Source organism: Nymphalis io, chromosome 24 (genome assembly GCF_905147045.1).
Source record: "Nymphalis io chromosome 24, ilAglIoxx1.1, whole genome shotgun sequence".
Classification (NCBI taxonomy): Eukaryota; Metazoa; Arthropoda; class Insecta; order Lepidoptera; family Nymphalidae; genus Nymphalis; species Nymphalis io.
Window position 1 is genome coordinate 6,741,571 of NC_065911.1, and position 18,333 is coordinate 6,759,903.

General features: G+C 31.5%; 1 protein-coding gene across 1 annotated transcript in view; it reads left to right on the forward strand.

Moving 5' to 3' along the window:
- The window catches only part of LOC126777917 (uncharacterized), a 90,839-nt gene extending 86,613 nt beyond the window's left edge, over positions 1-4,226 (forward strand). The window contains exon 8 of the mRNA XM_050501228.1: positions 3,036-4,226. Coding sequence (XP_050357185.1) covers positions 3,036-3,171 — 136 coding nt within the window. The 3' untranslated portion in view covers positions 3,172-4,226. The remainder of the gene's footprint in view (positions 1-3,035) is intronic.
- Positions 4,227-18,333: the final 14,107 nt, after the last annotated feature.

Genomic DNA, 18,333 nt, shown 5'->3' on the forward strand with positions numbered 1-18,333 from the left:
GGCTAGTGCAGAACATTCTTCCCGACAGTACTGGCCGTCGTCGCGTTTGGACTCTACTACCACTTACCATCAGATGGAGTAAAGACATTTGACCTCCCGGCTAATATAAAAAAAAAACTTGATACCTGCTCCATTAAAATATTTTTCGTATGCTTCAAGAAATTCATATGCCTCGGATAGCACGTTTAGTCTTTGGTCCTTCGCTTGAACTCTCTTCGGCAATGACGGATTGCCATACCATCGGATTCATGGGACAATAGAGATTGCGCCTGTATTTACAGACAAATGTGTTCTGTAATATATCCTGCGCTTTTGGCTAGTCTACTCTGAGAATGGCCGTGAGTCGATAAAGTCATCAATTTTTTTTAGTTACTTAGTTTAAGCTACTTTGTTGCCCAAGTTAGATATATGATTTAGATATATTTTTCTTTTATTAAGTTATTGAAATTTGTCCTATTTTTGATTTTGGGTCTATTATACCCAATTTTCTTCGTCAGATTTTTCAAATTTATCAAACCAACTAAACGTTCGCCCGTAACACAAGCATTGTAAGACTTAAAACTTCTTACATCCTCAATGTACAAGCCATGCGATGTCTGATATTAGTCAGTGTATTATGGGACAAGGGAACATCCTCTATTTTTTTTATTATTTTTTTTATAGAATAGCTTGGCGGACGAGCATATGGGCCACCTCATGGTAAGTGGTCACCAACGCTGTAGACACTGGCATTGTAAAAAATTTTAACCTACTAACTTGCCTAGCTCAGAAACCTCAGAATCCGTCAATTCTTTTACAAATCAATTTACAAAAAAATGTTTGTTACAAGTAGACGAGAGCGAGAGCAACTAGTTATTTATTTTTAAGGGAAAGCTCCATTTCCCTTAAAAATAAATAGCTATTTGCCTATCTACACGTTGAATGTAAGCTAATCGCAAATGGTAGTGTTTAACTAAAGAAGCGTTTCATAATTTAAAAAATGGTGATAGAATATATCAATAATAATTATATATTATACCTGCAAACATATAAAACTGATTGCACAATAATTAGTTTGCATTGCAATCCAGAAATTGCAGAAACTGGTGTGTTTGGGCTTTATCCTAGACATCTTATTGTTATCTTAAATGATAACTACCAAACACTATTATGCAAAATCTTATAAGAAATATTTGATCTTTGACATAACGGCACGATGGTATATATGTATATGTATGATATGATATGAGATGGTATATATTCTATAGTTATAAATTTCTTGTTTCAGATTTTTTTATGTTATTCGTAAGTTATATCAGGGCACTCAAAGTGTTGACTTATCCCCAAAAGGCTTACAATATAAAGGCATTTATAGATAAACCCGACATTGTACAGAAAATCAATATCAGCTATTTATATTCGCCGGGTTATATCTAAAAATAGAAACACGAAATGTTACCATCTAGCCGCTACATATTCGCTGATTCATCATCCAATCAATATCACTTGTTTCATCCGTTATAAAACCCCATAATAGGACTGATCATGGCGTAATCGATTTTATAATATGAAACCAAGTAAAGGACTTTCTATACATTTTTATATCATTTTGACTGTGTTCTTGATCTAGATCAAGGCTTGGCCAGATATAAAGCCGCAGATACCGAGATTTTGCTTTTAAGTCCAAGATCGGGCTAATAAAAAGTTTTTGGGATTTTCTATCGATGATTCTCGATAGCACTCCGGAGTCTGGTGATTGGAAGTGTATAGAGTGCCTTGGAAGCACATAAAGTTATTGGTTCTGAACTGAACACTTACCGGTCGTGTTGGATTTGCCATCCTATCGGCTTTTGAGAATAAGGCAATAGAGAGTGCACATGTTAGCGCACACACTTGTGCCCTATAATATATGCTGCGCAGTTGGCTAAGCTCTCTGACAAATGAGGTCAACAAAGCCTCAATAACTCAGCGACATACAAGTCAACTGATATTGAAAGACATAAGTTGAATCTCTGTGTAATACTATACCGACACAAATTTTATGCCTATCTTATTCTCTTTCGCGTTGTTTTTCCGAAACAGCCTGTGAATGTCCCACTGCTGGGCTAAAGGCCTCCTCTCCTCTTTTTGAGGAGAAGGTTTTTTTTTTGGAGCTTATTCCACCACGCTGCTCCAATGCGGGTTGGTAGAATTCACATGTGGCAGAATTTCATTGAAATTAGACACATGCAGGTTTCCTCACGATGTTTAATATAATTTACTACCTCGCGTTGTTTTTGTTAAATATAATTTACATGTATATGTATCAGTGAGTGTATAAAATATAAAATATAAATAATTCCTTAGAAACTTCATTGCTTGCTAAAAGGAAAACTATTTCAGAACTGCTTAATGGGGCTTACAAAGTTCATTCATAACAAGTTGCTAGTATCAGAGCTACAAAATTGCCGGACCAAATGGTAGCTAACTTTAAAGCGTGCTCAAAGTTCTTCATGAAAATCATTCGCTAAGCACTTAATAGAATACTAGAATTTAACAACAAACTCGTTCGCACGCAATTAGTGCTTTATATTTCTCCCAGTACTTTTATCTATAGGTTTAGTTTTTTCTCAAAATAATGACTTATTTTAATTATCATGCCGTCTGTCAGCCTTTAACTACTGATAACAGTTAAGCTTTAAAGCCAATTATATCAAGCCTATGTATATACTTGTTCTAATTGACACCACTCCCACCAGTACCATGTGGTTCAATAAGTGATTTAATTGCATTCCTTTTTCGAATTCTTTATTCTTAATAATTACTGAACACTTGTAATTATAAATTATTTTTTGGCCCCTTTGGTCCAGTGATTAGTTTATAATCTACAAGAGGATCTGAGTGAAAAAAAATACACATAGAATAACGTTTTATGTGCGTTTTAAATAAATCTCGAATGTAGTACGACAATTAACTTATTTTTAAGTGATGGCTTATTTAATATTTATCGGATATCGCTTTATGTAACTAGTTCAGATTGTACTAGCAGAATTCTACAGATTTATATTTTTTTTCAGAAAACCACAGAGCGGCAGTCGCCAGGTATCCCAATTCTCACGCTACTCAGATGTGATGCTGCCACCAGTACGCCGGACCTTCTACCACCCGTACCTCGACTACGTCCTTCCAGAGTACGTTCCCTACGCCTACTGAAAAAATTGAACTTTCTAAAACGATCTTGACATTCCAGAGGGGTACTTTCCTTACGTACAAATAACTTGCGGGCTTTAACTCCAATAAATATCAGTATTGAAAAATTCATATCGAAAGCATATCCTCGCTTTCGCTTCCGACCCGAGCTTTCAGCGTATCTATTGCAATATTTTTATATTTTTAATTAAAAATAACTGAGGTTTACTCTGTAGATATGCGATTTTTAATCCCCTTTATAATCGCATCGTATTTTTATAGATTTAAGATTGTAATAGTATTTTTCTTGTATTTAAAATCGACTCTAGGTCGACGTTAAATTTATAATTCGTAGGTTAAAACCTCTTTCGAGACAATAATATTTTTTTTCCAAATGAGATATCCTGTTATGATCAATTATTTAACCTACGAATGAAACCCGTCAATTCCAGAGACGGTAACGAATAGACAATAAACAAAATTTAACCTAAATGTTTAGACATTTATTCGATATAAGATTTTAAGAGTAATTTTTTAATGATTTATTGTCAAAGTATGTGTAACTTTCAATTTAATATTCGAAACATTTTCCTTAGCTATTGCTTTCCAAAGAAATATCATATTAAAATACTTTCGTTGGAGTTTGTTTTTATTAGTATTCGCGGGCCGTTGCGTGAGCGGCGGCTTTGTCGAGAATATATTTGAAATGTTATTAGACTGGCGCTTTAAAGCATTGAAACATTTAAAATCGATAACGTGGGACGAATATTCGTTCTATTTATCGTTAAATATATTCGCTTTAGCGAATGGCATGCATAACATCTGTTAAATATATTCGCTTTAGCGAATGGCATGCATAACATCTGTAAAATGCGGCGCTAGTCATAATCAATAGCAAAATACCAAAGTGAAATTATACGTATTACTTGTAACTTATTATATTTTTAAATACTAGTTCTATATTTAATTTTAATTAGATAATTTAAGTCTGATTACAATTGTTAATAATACGTTAATGATTCTGTAAAGGAGCAACATGAAATTGTACTTAATTTTTTTAAATATTTACATTTCCAATTGAAAACGGACAATAATAAAATCAATATTATAATATTTTTATGAATATTTAATAAATTACTAATCTTAGTACATTATTGTATTGAAAATAATTATAATAATATAATTGCAGTATGTTTAAATATACAGGATTATTGAAAAAAAAATTATAATATTATAAATTCACTGATAACAGTTGCACGGAATTATGTCGATCAACTTAATTTGTTATAATACCACGAATCAAATACAGTTGAAATAAAATTTAAATGGACGGTCATAGCGTTATAATAATTTTAGTTAAATTTTCAATAACAGCAACATTAAAACGAATCGAAAGATCTCCCGCGATTTCATTGGTCGTTTATATTTTACAGTAACTAGCTTATCACAAATCCTCTGATTGCAAAAATAATTATATTATTACGAACTCCAATATGGAGGATATCTGTATACTTTTTTTTAAATTAAGACGGTTTACCATTTTGAGTGCAATTTTGATGTGAACAGAAAAAATATATAAATCAATATGAATACGCCGTTATATTTAACAGATAACACAAAATATTAATTCATTGAATTTTAACGTCGTGTCACGTGTGGGGCATACTTGAATATATTTATACGACAAACGACAATAATAAAAATTATTGAGACAATAAATAAATATAATATATAATGTAGTGTAAAATGACACTTTAGTAAGTGAAATTAATAAAATAATGTATTATTAGAATGTTCAATTTCGCGGCAATTTTCTAACTTCCTGTTAACTCGGGCCCTCTGAATTTTTTAAACTATTTAAACTATATCTTTTCAATATTATGTATAAACGTTAATCTTGAAAAATTGATAATAATTGTTGCTATATTATACGCTAAATTATACAATTATATTAACCACGTAGCTTGAATGTCTATACATTTGTATAACTGTCGTTGTGATTAGAGGCTAAGTTCTGTAATATACCTATTCCAAAAGCCTACGGGACGGCTGAGTCGGATTCGGCTGGGCGATAATAGGCTTTGTGACATTGAACATTCGGAAGATTGCTCAACCGAACCGACAAATAAATGCTTTAACTACAATTAAATGTTTCAAGTTAGTTACTTAATTGTAAATTAGTGAAGCGCTCCGCGCTCTTTCATATTATTCATGTATTGGATTTAGAAATATGTGAGGTAGAATATAAGGATAAAGAAAAGGTTTTGAATAGTATAAAATTTTTTCCACGGAAAAAATTCTGAAAACTTCTCGCGGGAGAGATCAATGCACGAGAGCGTCACCATCTTTGACAGGTCGAAGAGTTAAAATGGTTTTAAGAATGTTAATTATGTATGTGCTAGATGTCTATTGAATATAAGATACGACGGAGATCGTCAACATAACCTCACAGACTATGATATTGGCTTTAACTTATATAAAATATGTATAACTGCTTTAAGCTAGTCAAAATCATTAAACTTGTATTTATTAACGGACGTACAGTCCCATCCTACGATTTAGCAAGATATATATATATTTACTAACATATTAATTTCGATATATATTCCGTAGTTGAAACGAATTATTTTTAATTATTTCTAGTTATATTCAATAGCAATGGGCATCCATATGGGTATTGCAATAAAATAGGTGTTTTAATTGATAAAACTAAATTTTGATTACATTTACCCACATAGATTGTCCGCGTTTACATATCTTGGAATCTATTATAAATGTGTCTGTTACATATTCAAGTAATCATATCAAAATAATATATTATTAATATCTAATGAGGTATGCCAAATAATCGATTTGAAAATACATTTTTTATGTAAACAATTATAATGAATTAATTTCTTAATAATACTAAATTTGAATTCAAAATAATACGAAAACTTCTGTCTTGTAATAACTGTTGGTGATTATTGCATAAAGCCTTAGTTTACCCTCCAGATTTTGTTGCGAGAGGGGATAATAACAAAATGATTTAGAACCGAACTTACGACAAGGCTCTATCCCTAACACATTTAATCTATTAAAGTTGACGGTTTCACGGGCCGGTTGGTCTAGTTGGTAGATACTTGCCTTTCACACCGAAGGTTGTGGGTTCAATTCCCACCCAGTTTGTACTGAGTCTGGGTGTAATTATCTATATATACAAAAGAAAAATAGTATATCAGTTTGGTTTCCATAGTAAAACTCAGCTTAGTTTGGGATCAGATGTCCATGTGTGAATAATGTCCCAGGATCTTACGTATCAATTAATATTTTTGTTCAAAAAAAGTATTTTATAATTAATTGATTATTTAGAATACCTCAAAGCTACTTCTAATCATATAATAATTAGCTAAGATTAATTATATATGAATGTTACGCGGTATGGTGAATTAGACAATAATGTGACAATACACGGAATGTGTCGAATAAAGTCGACCTTATCCGTTAGGATATAGAGTTTACGAATGCGCCAGGCCGCGTTGGTATGAATAATATACAAATAACTTAACCATAATAATTAATTAATGTTTTAAAATGTATTTTAATTGGTGTTTTTTTTTTGTGAAATAAAGATAGTTTACTCCGAGCATATTGTTTTTTTTTTTTATTTCAGCATCTTCCTAATGTTTTTTTTTCTATTTAACTAATCATAAATACAATTTAACCACACAGAAAAAATGCACTTATATAAATCAAATAATTGATAAACCCTTTCCCACCCTTTTTTTTTATTTTTTTTTTCTCGCTAGAAAAACACATTTATGTGTTTCCCCCACATGAGGTGGGGATATGTGGGACTCGCCGGCGCTGAAGGCGCCGGAATACCCACTAAAAAACCAGCGGTACCCACTCCGTCTTGTCGGGGGACGTCACGGTTGGCCCGCACCCTTTCCCACCCTAGTAAATAATCCGTTTTTGAAAAGAAGGTCTGGAGCTTATTCTACCATGCAATACGGGTTGGTGGAGTAAACATGTTTATTTATTTATTTATTTATTTATTTATTTATGGTCCACAAAACAGATTATAACTAAAGACACATTTAATATATAAGTAAACATTATAAGCAAGCTAAGTTATAACCCAACAACTATGTGAACACAGATTGTAGACGAAATATTTCACTTATAAAAATCAAATAACATCAGCACTTGAGAATACATTGTACACTTTACAAAAAACGTTTACAATAAATATATAGTAATAGTTTATAATACATGTTGCAGAATTTCAATGAAATTAGACACATGCAGGTTTCCTTACGACGGTGAAAGCACATGAAAATTCAGTGGTGCTTGCCCGGGCTCGAACCCACGATCATCGATTAAGTAGGTCTAGATATACTATGGTTATAAGATCTCTTCGAGATGGTTCCTTGTCCGGATTGACCCGCAAAAGTCGATTCAACTCCACTGGGTTATTTAAACACTCAATGTTGTGTACAGGATTATGATATTGTGCACATATGTAATAATCTATATTTAAATTTTACTTTCTTTCTTTATATCAAAAACTACTATACTACTACTAAACTACTACTTTTTTCTTTATATCAAAAATTAACCAGTTAACCTGTAGTAACAAAAGTAACCAATTAACCCGTTAGACATCTTAATTCAAGCATGGAATATTCTTTCGGAAAATTAGAAAACTTTTAGTAATTGTAATTGATATTGTGTATCTTAAAATAGTTGAAATAATCAATACTCCTTTCACAAATAACTGCTTTCCATTTAATTTGTTGTACTTGTCGTTGTTATCGTAGATCATGAAAAACCTGTCAAAAGTTGACATTCCAGCTTCGAGTTACCGTCCAATTAGTATTTTGGCGATGCTGGATAAATTATTCAAAATCATTAAAAACTCGAAAACTGCACAACGATAGTCATTGGAAGTGAAACGTTACTTATGAGGCATATTACAAAATTAAATAATAGTGTGGGCACACGCATATAGAGAAACCTGTTATACCCGGGACAGTTTTTAACCTTTTCATTTTATATAAATATCAAATATGTGATCATAGAGATAGCATTTATTTAACTAAATAATTCATTTATAAAACAATCTATTGCTCTAGGAACAAATGCAACCGACTTCAAAAGCCGACTTCAAATTAATTTATAGCCCATAAAAAATTTCAACCCTATTTTTTCTTCATATTTAAATCTGACCAAACGGGAAGTATACCCAAACAAAAAAAAAACTTCCAAATTATTTATAAAAAAATAATAATAATAATATGTACATATCTGCATGTATGAAAGAACTAGATTATTCTCAGATAAAAAACGAGATTTCGATGAAATTAATGTGTTATTTGCAATCATAAAACCCTCATATTATAATTTAACGCGCAATGCTCGTAAGATAATTTAAAAAGTGAATCTGTTTCCCGCCATAAATAGTATCTGTCATTGTTCGTGCTTACAGATTAAAAATGTAGAATATTATTGTTTAATATGAAAAAATGACAGACACTCTTCAGCAATATTTAATAATAATACGTATTACGTTTGAAATTATATATGAAAATTTTATTGACTCTTATATGTATATGACTCACACGCAAAATTATATTTTATTTAATACCAACAAATACCGTCCACGCTTCTTTATGGATCAGTGTGATATGAAAAAAATAGTCCAGTAACTAAGAGTTTTCTAGCGATCGTATATCCATCGAACAAATATAATTTAATTTAACGCCCAGCTTTGCGCGCTGCTGTCTTCGCTGTGTAACGAAAGAACCTTAGAAACCTAAAATACGTAACGCAGCTTTTCAGCTGCTGATATATCAGCTGATTTTATATTGAGCTGTTTCATTTAAAGTTCTTTTTGAAATCCAATCATTTATATTTATACGTATAATTAACAAACTTATTTTATGTTTTTAATATAATTGCAATACTCAAAGTATTTTCATATAATTATGAATAATTTTGTTATTGTAGATAACTAGTCTTCGCGTGTTAATTGGGGTGCACATGTTGGGTGTAAAAAAACCCATGTCCTTCCTTGGGGTACAACTATGCTTCATATCCAATTTCATCAAGATCGGTTCAGTGGTTTAGTCATGAAAGTATAACAAACGGACAGAGTAACTTTCTCATTAATAATATTAGTATATATGTATATATAGAAAAAATATGAAATATCACAATTCCGATTCATTGAACAAAAAATAAATCGGTCCGCTGTCACGAGTAAGGCACGTGTTAAATCTTTTAGAATTCTCTTTGATCTTATGTTCTAATATTTCAATTTCGAATGATATAAACATATAGTTTAAAGGTAGAGGCGAATACTTTATGAAAATACATTGCATTACGTATTAACATATTCTAGTAAATAAGGAGGTGATTTCGGACCTATTGTGCCGTTGGTAAAACATATTCCATAATTTTGTAATTAAAACAATCATACAGAGAGATATCAGGCACAGATCCATAGGCGACGTGCGTTCCAGGCCATGGAAGGTGAGGTAAGGAGGAATTTTTAACTTTTAATTATTTTTCTTGCTTTATCTATCCTACTCTAATAACGTTTGGCGCTGTTTTTAAAATTAACCCTGGTGCTATTGTAGCACCAACCTAACTTAACGCATCTCGGTAGACACTTCTTCATTTACAGAGATAGTCCTCCGTACCTCTACCCTCCATACTGCGTGCTATTAAGAATTACTTGAGAGGAAACCCAATTAACTTTGCTCCAAAACTTCTATATTCACAAGGCAGAGGTAGATTTTTTTACGATTTTTGAAGTCGTTATTATATTTACTCAAAATTAAAATTCTTAACAAATTTTAATTAAGTAGAATAAAAAAAATGTAAAAGTTACGGTCTCGTTAATTGGAAACCTTCAGAAGCAAAAGTATTTGTTAAGATCCTCAACTTAAGGCGTACTTTTCAGCAGCACGCATTGAAAAATACTTCAGAATTTAAAAAAAAGTATGAAACATTTTATTACATTTGTCAATTTCGCAACTACGTAATTATAGGTGTTTCAGCTCTTGACCTCTAAAAGCAGTAACCGCACTTGTAAGATTCTTGTTTGCGATTTCTTTACAATTAATAGTTTTGTAAATATCAACGAAATATAATATAGGAAAAAGTTTGTTTTCGTCAATTTCGCGACTGATTATTTACATTACAGCTAGTGTTGACATCGATGTTTATATCGCTTATTTTTTATCGTTTTTATTCTAAATAAAACGAGGGGACTCGACAAAGTGAAATTGACAATTTTTATCGTAGCGGTTTCAAATTATTCAATTGAATAAAATTCAAATCGAAAACATATGTCATTCCCATGCAATTTAAAATGGAAATGCATTTTCTACAAACAAAAATGTATTTGCTATGAGAATATATCTAGTCCCGCTCATTAAGAAACCGATTCGGTTTCTTAATCAGCGGGACTACATATATTCGAGTCGTCGAGTTTTTTTTTACTTATAATTATGTAATTCTGATTATTGTTACTATACGTCGCTGTTTTCATTCCATACGGAATGTGATGATAATTATTTGGTTGTACGTTTTATTTTTTTATTAGTACAAACACAGGTAGGTGGACGGGCAAATTGACATTGTACTCTGTAAGAAGTCTCTTCCATCGCCAATGCGCCACCAACTTTGGAAACCAGGATGTTATGTTCTTGTGTCTGAACTTTCACAGGATCACTCACCTTTCCAATAGTAACACAACATTTCGACACGAATTTATTCAGGATTTGCTACTAAATTAATATACAGCATTTTTGTTCATTAAATATGTATTTAACAAGTTGGATATAATATATATTTGAGAATCTATTTTCATATCATCCACAATTAAGTTATACACGTATTTGAAAGTACATACAACATACAGTTCAAACTGTCTTTGAGCTCACAATTCGGTCCAACTTGTAGCTACTTTGGCCCACGCAAATTCTTGTGATTTAACATTTTCTTCGTATTTCTCCGACGTTCGTGTTCGTGAACAAGTGTCTTAATTTCGTCCCCCTACCTTGCAACCGTTAATGTTCCTTTTACGAAATGCGATCCGATGATTATGTTCATTTAAAATAGGTGCACACATTCGTCGTAAAACGATGCTGAAAAGCGTCACGTCGTGTACGTGGGGGTTGCGAACAAGACGATACCACCAATGTTCGTTATGCATATGCAATAGTCCGACTATTTTGGTACATTTGGCTTCATCTATCAACAGAATATTATTAGAGTAACTCAAACATAATATTCACTAAAATCAAATAAATGTCGTGCCACTTCTGTGCTTTCCTGTGGATTATCTTGAAAATAGCTTTTTATTTGCTAGTAAATCACTTTATTTCGCGTGTCTGTGTTGAAACATGAGGCAAAATCTATAAGATTCTGGATAGTAAACAAAACACGCTCCCGCCATAAAATCGGTGTGTCTAAGTAGGGTTGGTGAAACGTTTCTATTGATAAAATTTAGTTATTTGTGATATCTTATAATAAAACCATTTGAAAAAGATAATGTACCTGACACTTGATTGACATTTATGAGAAACGATATGCGCTTGCGTGAAAAAAATTAAGAGATTAAAATGGCATTTACTCTGTATAAAGTAAATCACACAGAGTTAATTATCCATAATAAATAATTTTTGTTTACATATTTTCACCCAGTTCTGTGATTGGACATAGTAACAACTAAATACTAAATGGGACGAAATTTTAGCGCAAGCCATATTCACACTCGTGCTCTTGCCAAAGGTCACAAACACCCTCGAACTTTTACAATTGCGTTGAGAGATAGTAGCGCTGAGCGCTTTCTATCGACTGTATCACGGTGAGTGCTCTGAGGAATTATTCTCTCTAATTCCTTCCTCCCCCGTTCCTTCATATGACTACGCGTGCTGGCTCTCGATGTCACCGCCTAACTGTGACATCAATTCCATCGCGAAAAAAGACATTTGGCAACTCCTTTCTTTGTCGCACTTCCAAAAAATGTTGCTCACGTGTTCCCCTCCTCTTACAATTGGGGTTCCTTCAAACGAGGCGTGAAGAGGCATCTTGCAGGCCGGCAGGGCGGGGGCGGCTAGTGCAGGACATTCTTCCTGACTTTACTGGCCGTCGTCGCGTTTTTACTCTACTACCATACTCTAATACCTTCAGGTGGAGTAGAGTCATTCGCCCTCCCGGAAATATATATACAAAAAAAAAATCGGTTTGACTACTTACCATTAGATGCCTTATTTGTCAGTCTGCCTATCTATTTAAAATAGAAAAAAAGCCGTAAATATTTTTTGGCGCGAAACGCAGAGACGCGTAAATATCGTCAAAGATTTAGTAAGCAATTTCAAGGCAGGTGGCGTTTGTTTATTACACCGTCGTTGCCGATATAGTAAATGTTTTGATGTTTGCATTATTTCTGAGGTTTATTTAATTGCAAAAATATATCTAGTGATTTGCATTTACTTAAAATGTTTTGATATAATGAAATATATTGTAATTGAATGATTCTTTTAAGCTCAATACAAATTGCTGCTATGAAATTACTCTAACATTAAATCCCCCTAAAATTGAATAAACAAAGTATCAAAGTGTCACGCGTCGCGATATGCTAATACTGTTCTGTGTACTAGCTGATAGTTAATAAAATGATAACTGAGATAATGGTTTATATATAAAATAAGAGTGGAATTTGAAATCAAATCCAATTAAAAAAATTAAAATTAACTTAAGTTTATACCACATTAATGAGTTCTTGTATAACTGTCTACGCACTAGTAGTAAATGTAGAAGCATTTTTCTTATATAATCAAAAATTTCATTTACTATAAAGAACTAATATATTATGTCCTTAATGAGTTGTTGAGTTGACTAGCGGTTTCGCGTAATATGACATGTTTCAACGCTCTAGCGGTTACACGGTTTGACGAAACAAATGATTGTGGTTTGTAATTTGTAAGGAATTTAATGTTCAACGTAATTCAAGCGTTTTAATTACGTTGTAAGCATAGTTTTTGAGTAACAAGCGAATAGCGAATTTTTAAGTTACGAGGAATATGTTTAATCTTTAAAAAGTTCGACACCGTAAGTCATACTCTTATTATTAAAAAAATTAGAAACTTTAAATGTTACCGAAAACGCCTTAAAAATGTTTAAATCTTATTAATCTTATTTATTATAACAGACTTCAAGTTGTAAAAATGGATAATAATTATCAAAGTACTGCCGTACCTGTAACTTGTCGAGTGCCACAAGGGCCTATTTTAGGCCCTTTACTATTCTTAATATATATTAATAACAAACAGGAAATAGAACCACTAGGACATCTAACCCTCTACGCAGATGATACCTGTCTATTATATTTTGGACACTCCATACACGAAATTATCTCACAAGCCCAACGGGATTTTAACAAGTTATTTTCATGGTTCCGATATAATTTATTAACAATTAATATTTCTAAAACATGTTATATAATATTTAAAGCTAAAAACAAAACAATTCCGCAGTTTTACCCTCTTACGATTAATGTTATGTTACAGCCAAAAAAAAAACAGTAAAAGTTATTTTGGCCTGAAAATAGATAGTGCTTTTACATGGACTGACATATAGAACACATTAAAAGAAAAATTTCGAGTCTAATTGGACAACTTCGTATCATAGTCAAATGTATTCACTAAAAATTACGTCATACAATCTACAATGCTTTAGTAAAACCCCATTTATTGTATTTAATTGAAATCTGGGTAGGTGCTACGAAAACTAAATTATCAGACATACAAAATGCTCAAAATAAAATAATAAAAATGATTTTTAACTATTCGATTTTAACAAACTGGTGGTAGGGCTTTGTACTGGTGGTAGGGCTTTATACTGGTGGTAGGGCTTTGTGCAAGCTCGTCTGGGTAGGTACCACCCACTCATCAGATATTCTACCGCAAAACAGCAATACTTGATATTGTTGTGTTCCGGTTTGAAGGGTGAGTGAGCCAGTGTAATTACAGGCACAAGGGACATAAAATCTTAGTTCCCAAGGTTGGTGGCGCATTGGATATGTAAGTGATGGTTGACATTTCTTATAATGCCAATGTCTAAGGGCGTTGGTGACCACTTACTATCAAGTGGTCCATATGCTCGTCCGCTTTCCTATTCTATAAAAAAAACACCTACAAATAAACTTTATAAAGAAACAAAAATAATGTCAATCAAACAATTATATATTTATATTACATCTATTTATATTAAGAAAACCTTAAACAAAGCTATACATACTGACTATCCTTTAAAAAATGGAAAGAAACAACTAGTTGCACCATACGTAGCCGTCGTGCGAGTCTTCTAATTTTGCCCAAAACTAAAACTAATTACGGCAAAAGTATAACTTTTGAAGGCGCAATTGTACAATAAGATACCCTCACTTATAAAAAATGTAAGCACTCATCTCATTCAAAATAAAACTAGCTTATTATATTATGAACACCTTTTGACAATACAATGAGTTAGGTGGGTAAAAACTGTTTTTTAATTCCTAATATAAGGATATACATATGTATATATATACATGAACAATCAACGGAAACTTTTTTCTAACTTTTTTATTATTATTTAACTTAATTAATCAGCCTATCTTCTATTGTATTTTCATGATTTGTTTTTGTTTTATTTTTATTTATCTCATTTATTATATTTGTATTTAAATTTTTAACTGTGTAAATTTCGTAAGTATATGTTTAAAATTAACTTCAAAATACCCAACTATTAAACTTATTAACAATTCCTAATTACCTAAAACATAGTACTTAAGATGGAATGGCGAATTTAATTGTACACATTATGTAACCTCTGTTCTTAAGTAAGTGACTATAATCTGTCTTATTGAGAAATAAATGTTTTTAAGCATAAAAGTACTAAATTGTCTATAATCTCATCCTGATATCTTTCATATGATAGTATTGACAGTCAGCCTCAATGCTTTGTGTATTTGAGGTCTATGTCAGTTAAGATAGTGCGGTAAATAGTGTATAGTTAAATAAACAAAGACAAGAGTAACATCAATACACAGTGTTTTCCAAGTCGGAAAATTTGGCCTCTTTTCAATGCGCTTTTGCGGTCAAGCCGTTCAACCAAAAATGCATTGGAGGGGTGCTTTTGTAGGAAATTCCATGTTCTTTGTGAACCAAATGGGTAGACCCTCGAAAAGTGAAGTTTTATGCATTTTCGACAAAACTGAAAGAGGTAAAAAATAATTAAATCGTTGTGAAGCCATAAGTGTGCAAAGTTGACGTTCGAATTCGGCACCTCAAAAACAAACTTTTTTCTAACCAAAACACCATTTGTCTGGACTATATAATCTAATCGGCAGCGGCTTAAAAAAAAACATTTTCAAATTTATACAAAAAATAGGCGGAAAAAGTCTAACTAGTGAAACAGCGACGGACCCGGGCGCGTAATGTGTATTCCTGCTTCCTGGTAGACCGTAGGCGGCATAATCTTTGTACCGATAGACAAAAGATGATGTTGCTGTCCGTGTAATTTTGATACTTGATATTTATATGATATTTGTAATAATTTATCATAAATGATATTGCCTTGGAATATATTTTAGATGTTTTGTTTACTGCAAGCTGTTCTGTTTCTCATATTTGTATCCTAATGCGATCGATAACACGATCAGTCCCTGGGTAAAGGGAATTCATTGTCACCTGTATTTATAGTAAAAATGTATTGAACGAAATACCGATACTTTTTCAGAGGCTATTCCGCCGAACTCCGGCGTTTTTCCAGTAAAAAAGAAATTGATGACATTTTCATTAAAAAAAAAAAACGAATTTTAATAAATTTAAAAGAAAAGATTTTTAAGTTATGTTGTTTTAAAGATACAATGCTTAACTTATATTACTTCTCAATATCTTGTAGCTTCTTTTATGTTACAAAGTCAAACGAATTATTTTAATTGTTTTAATATAAATGGTTGGTAAAATAAATAAAATACACATATTAGATAATTTCTTATATATTTTTACATTTCAAATAATACAGGCGGTTACATAAAAAATAAATAGGTCTTCGTATGATTTACATAGACGTGATGTTCGAGTCTTACAATTAAAATACATTCGATAGTAAACTGTACACAAACATTAAAAGTAAAAAAAAAAAACATACCACTACAGACCCGACTGTTACTAGATTTGTGGCAATCACAATCGCATTCAAATTAAAAGCGATTACAAGAACAAAACAAGTCAACATTTGTTTTAATCTTACAATTAGTTTCATTTGATAAATATTGTGATTATTCACAAATAAGTCTGTTGGTCTTTATATATTTAGTATTGTATATAACAATAAGTTTAAAATAGCTGCGCGTTTATAGTTCATCACATTCAACGACAAATATTGTTGATAAGTATACGTGGACTATATCTATAATACGCGTCGTTCCATGGAAAACAAAGGATTTGCAATGGATTTTATTATACTCTTTCAATATCAAACAAAATATAAATGTCAGTACGAAGAGATTAGATTAAAATTCATTAACAATCCTGCAAACTGTTACAGACCAAGTTAGCCCAATTAAGTATTGACAATTTAAAATAAAAATTGTATTTGAATAAATTAAAGACAAAAATACAACAGACCATCTCTATGCACCATTCTCGATCTTATGCAATCGTTTTAAAGTATATTTTCCTTTGTAAATAATTAAGAGAAAGCTGTAAATAAATTTATAACAAAAAAAATAAGAGAGAAATAAATGAATAATACAATGTACAATATTTCTCATTTAATTTTAAATCAATCCAAAAAATGACAGTTTTGGAAAAATCTAGAAAAAACCCTAAATCATTCATCATTGAATCGAACTAATTCAATGATTTATAAAAAATGTTATTTATTTCTATTCGTACGTTTTAATTATATTCATTAACTGCAAGTATATGACGTCATTATTTTATCGTATGATATTTTATATATGTATCAAAGAGAGTCAGCCTTAGTTCTGCTTTCATCATAAACTAAAACATTGAAATTAAGTTGAACATAATTTGACATATTCATAAAACATTTAATTAAATATGTTTATTTAACATATTTACAATAATGGCTTGTTAATCACAATTGGCTTCTATTGTGCTTTCATATATTATTTTATTATGACATATATTTGTGCCGAATGGAGTTGTAATAATATCGATAACTTATTTCAAAAATATATTTAAAAAAAAAACATAAATAGGCTAGTATTTTTTTAAAGCAAAAAAAAACGCTGTTATACATTTTTTTTATAAAATACCTTTACCGTTTTAATTACCTTACATAATATAGGGAGCAAACGGCTCCTATATTAAGCATCATAATGTTTTTTTTTTAATAAATACATCAAAGTCTTACTCAAATCTGTGACATAAAATTGATGTTGCAAAGACAAAATTATTTCTAACCTATACAACCCTAAGGCTGTTTTTATAGGATTGCTTAAAATATGTTTTGTTTTATGAGATATTTTGTTTTAACTTCACTTTGAAAAAAGAAATAAAACAGTTAATATTGATAAGTTGCATCATTTTGTTGAATTAAGTTTTATTTAGTATATAAGACAAGTTAATATGATAAAGGAATTGGGATATTAAAGAGGACGAGTCGTTGAAAATTTCTATCAAAATTGTATATAAGTTAGTTTTACTTATGTAGAAATTGGAATGTCGGATGTTAGGTAGGCTGGTTGGCACTCGCCACGGTAGCATGCGAAAGCGATCCCGTGGCGCTCCTCGTTAAGACGGAAAGGGTACCGCTGGTTTTTTTAGTGGGTATTCCGATATTCGAGGCGCACTGGGCGCCGGACACCGGCGAGCCCCACATACCCCCCACTGTTCCCGTGGGGTAAACGCGTAACGCATTTTTCCAGCGATAAAAAAAAATAAGGCTGGTTGGCACTATGTGGTAATTTTAGTAAATAATACTAATGAATTAATAAATGCAATTATATACCATTAACTAAATTTTGTACTGAATAGCTGTATTCCGTGTTTAGTCTTAGATACTCTTAACAATGAGAAAAATTCAAAATTTAAAATTTTGAAAAAAAAGAAAAATATGCATGCTTTTGATAATTGAGCCAAATTTTTTTATGGTTAATTTTTTGACATTTTATCATTA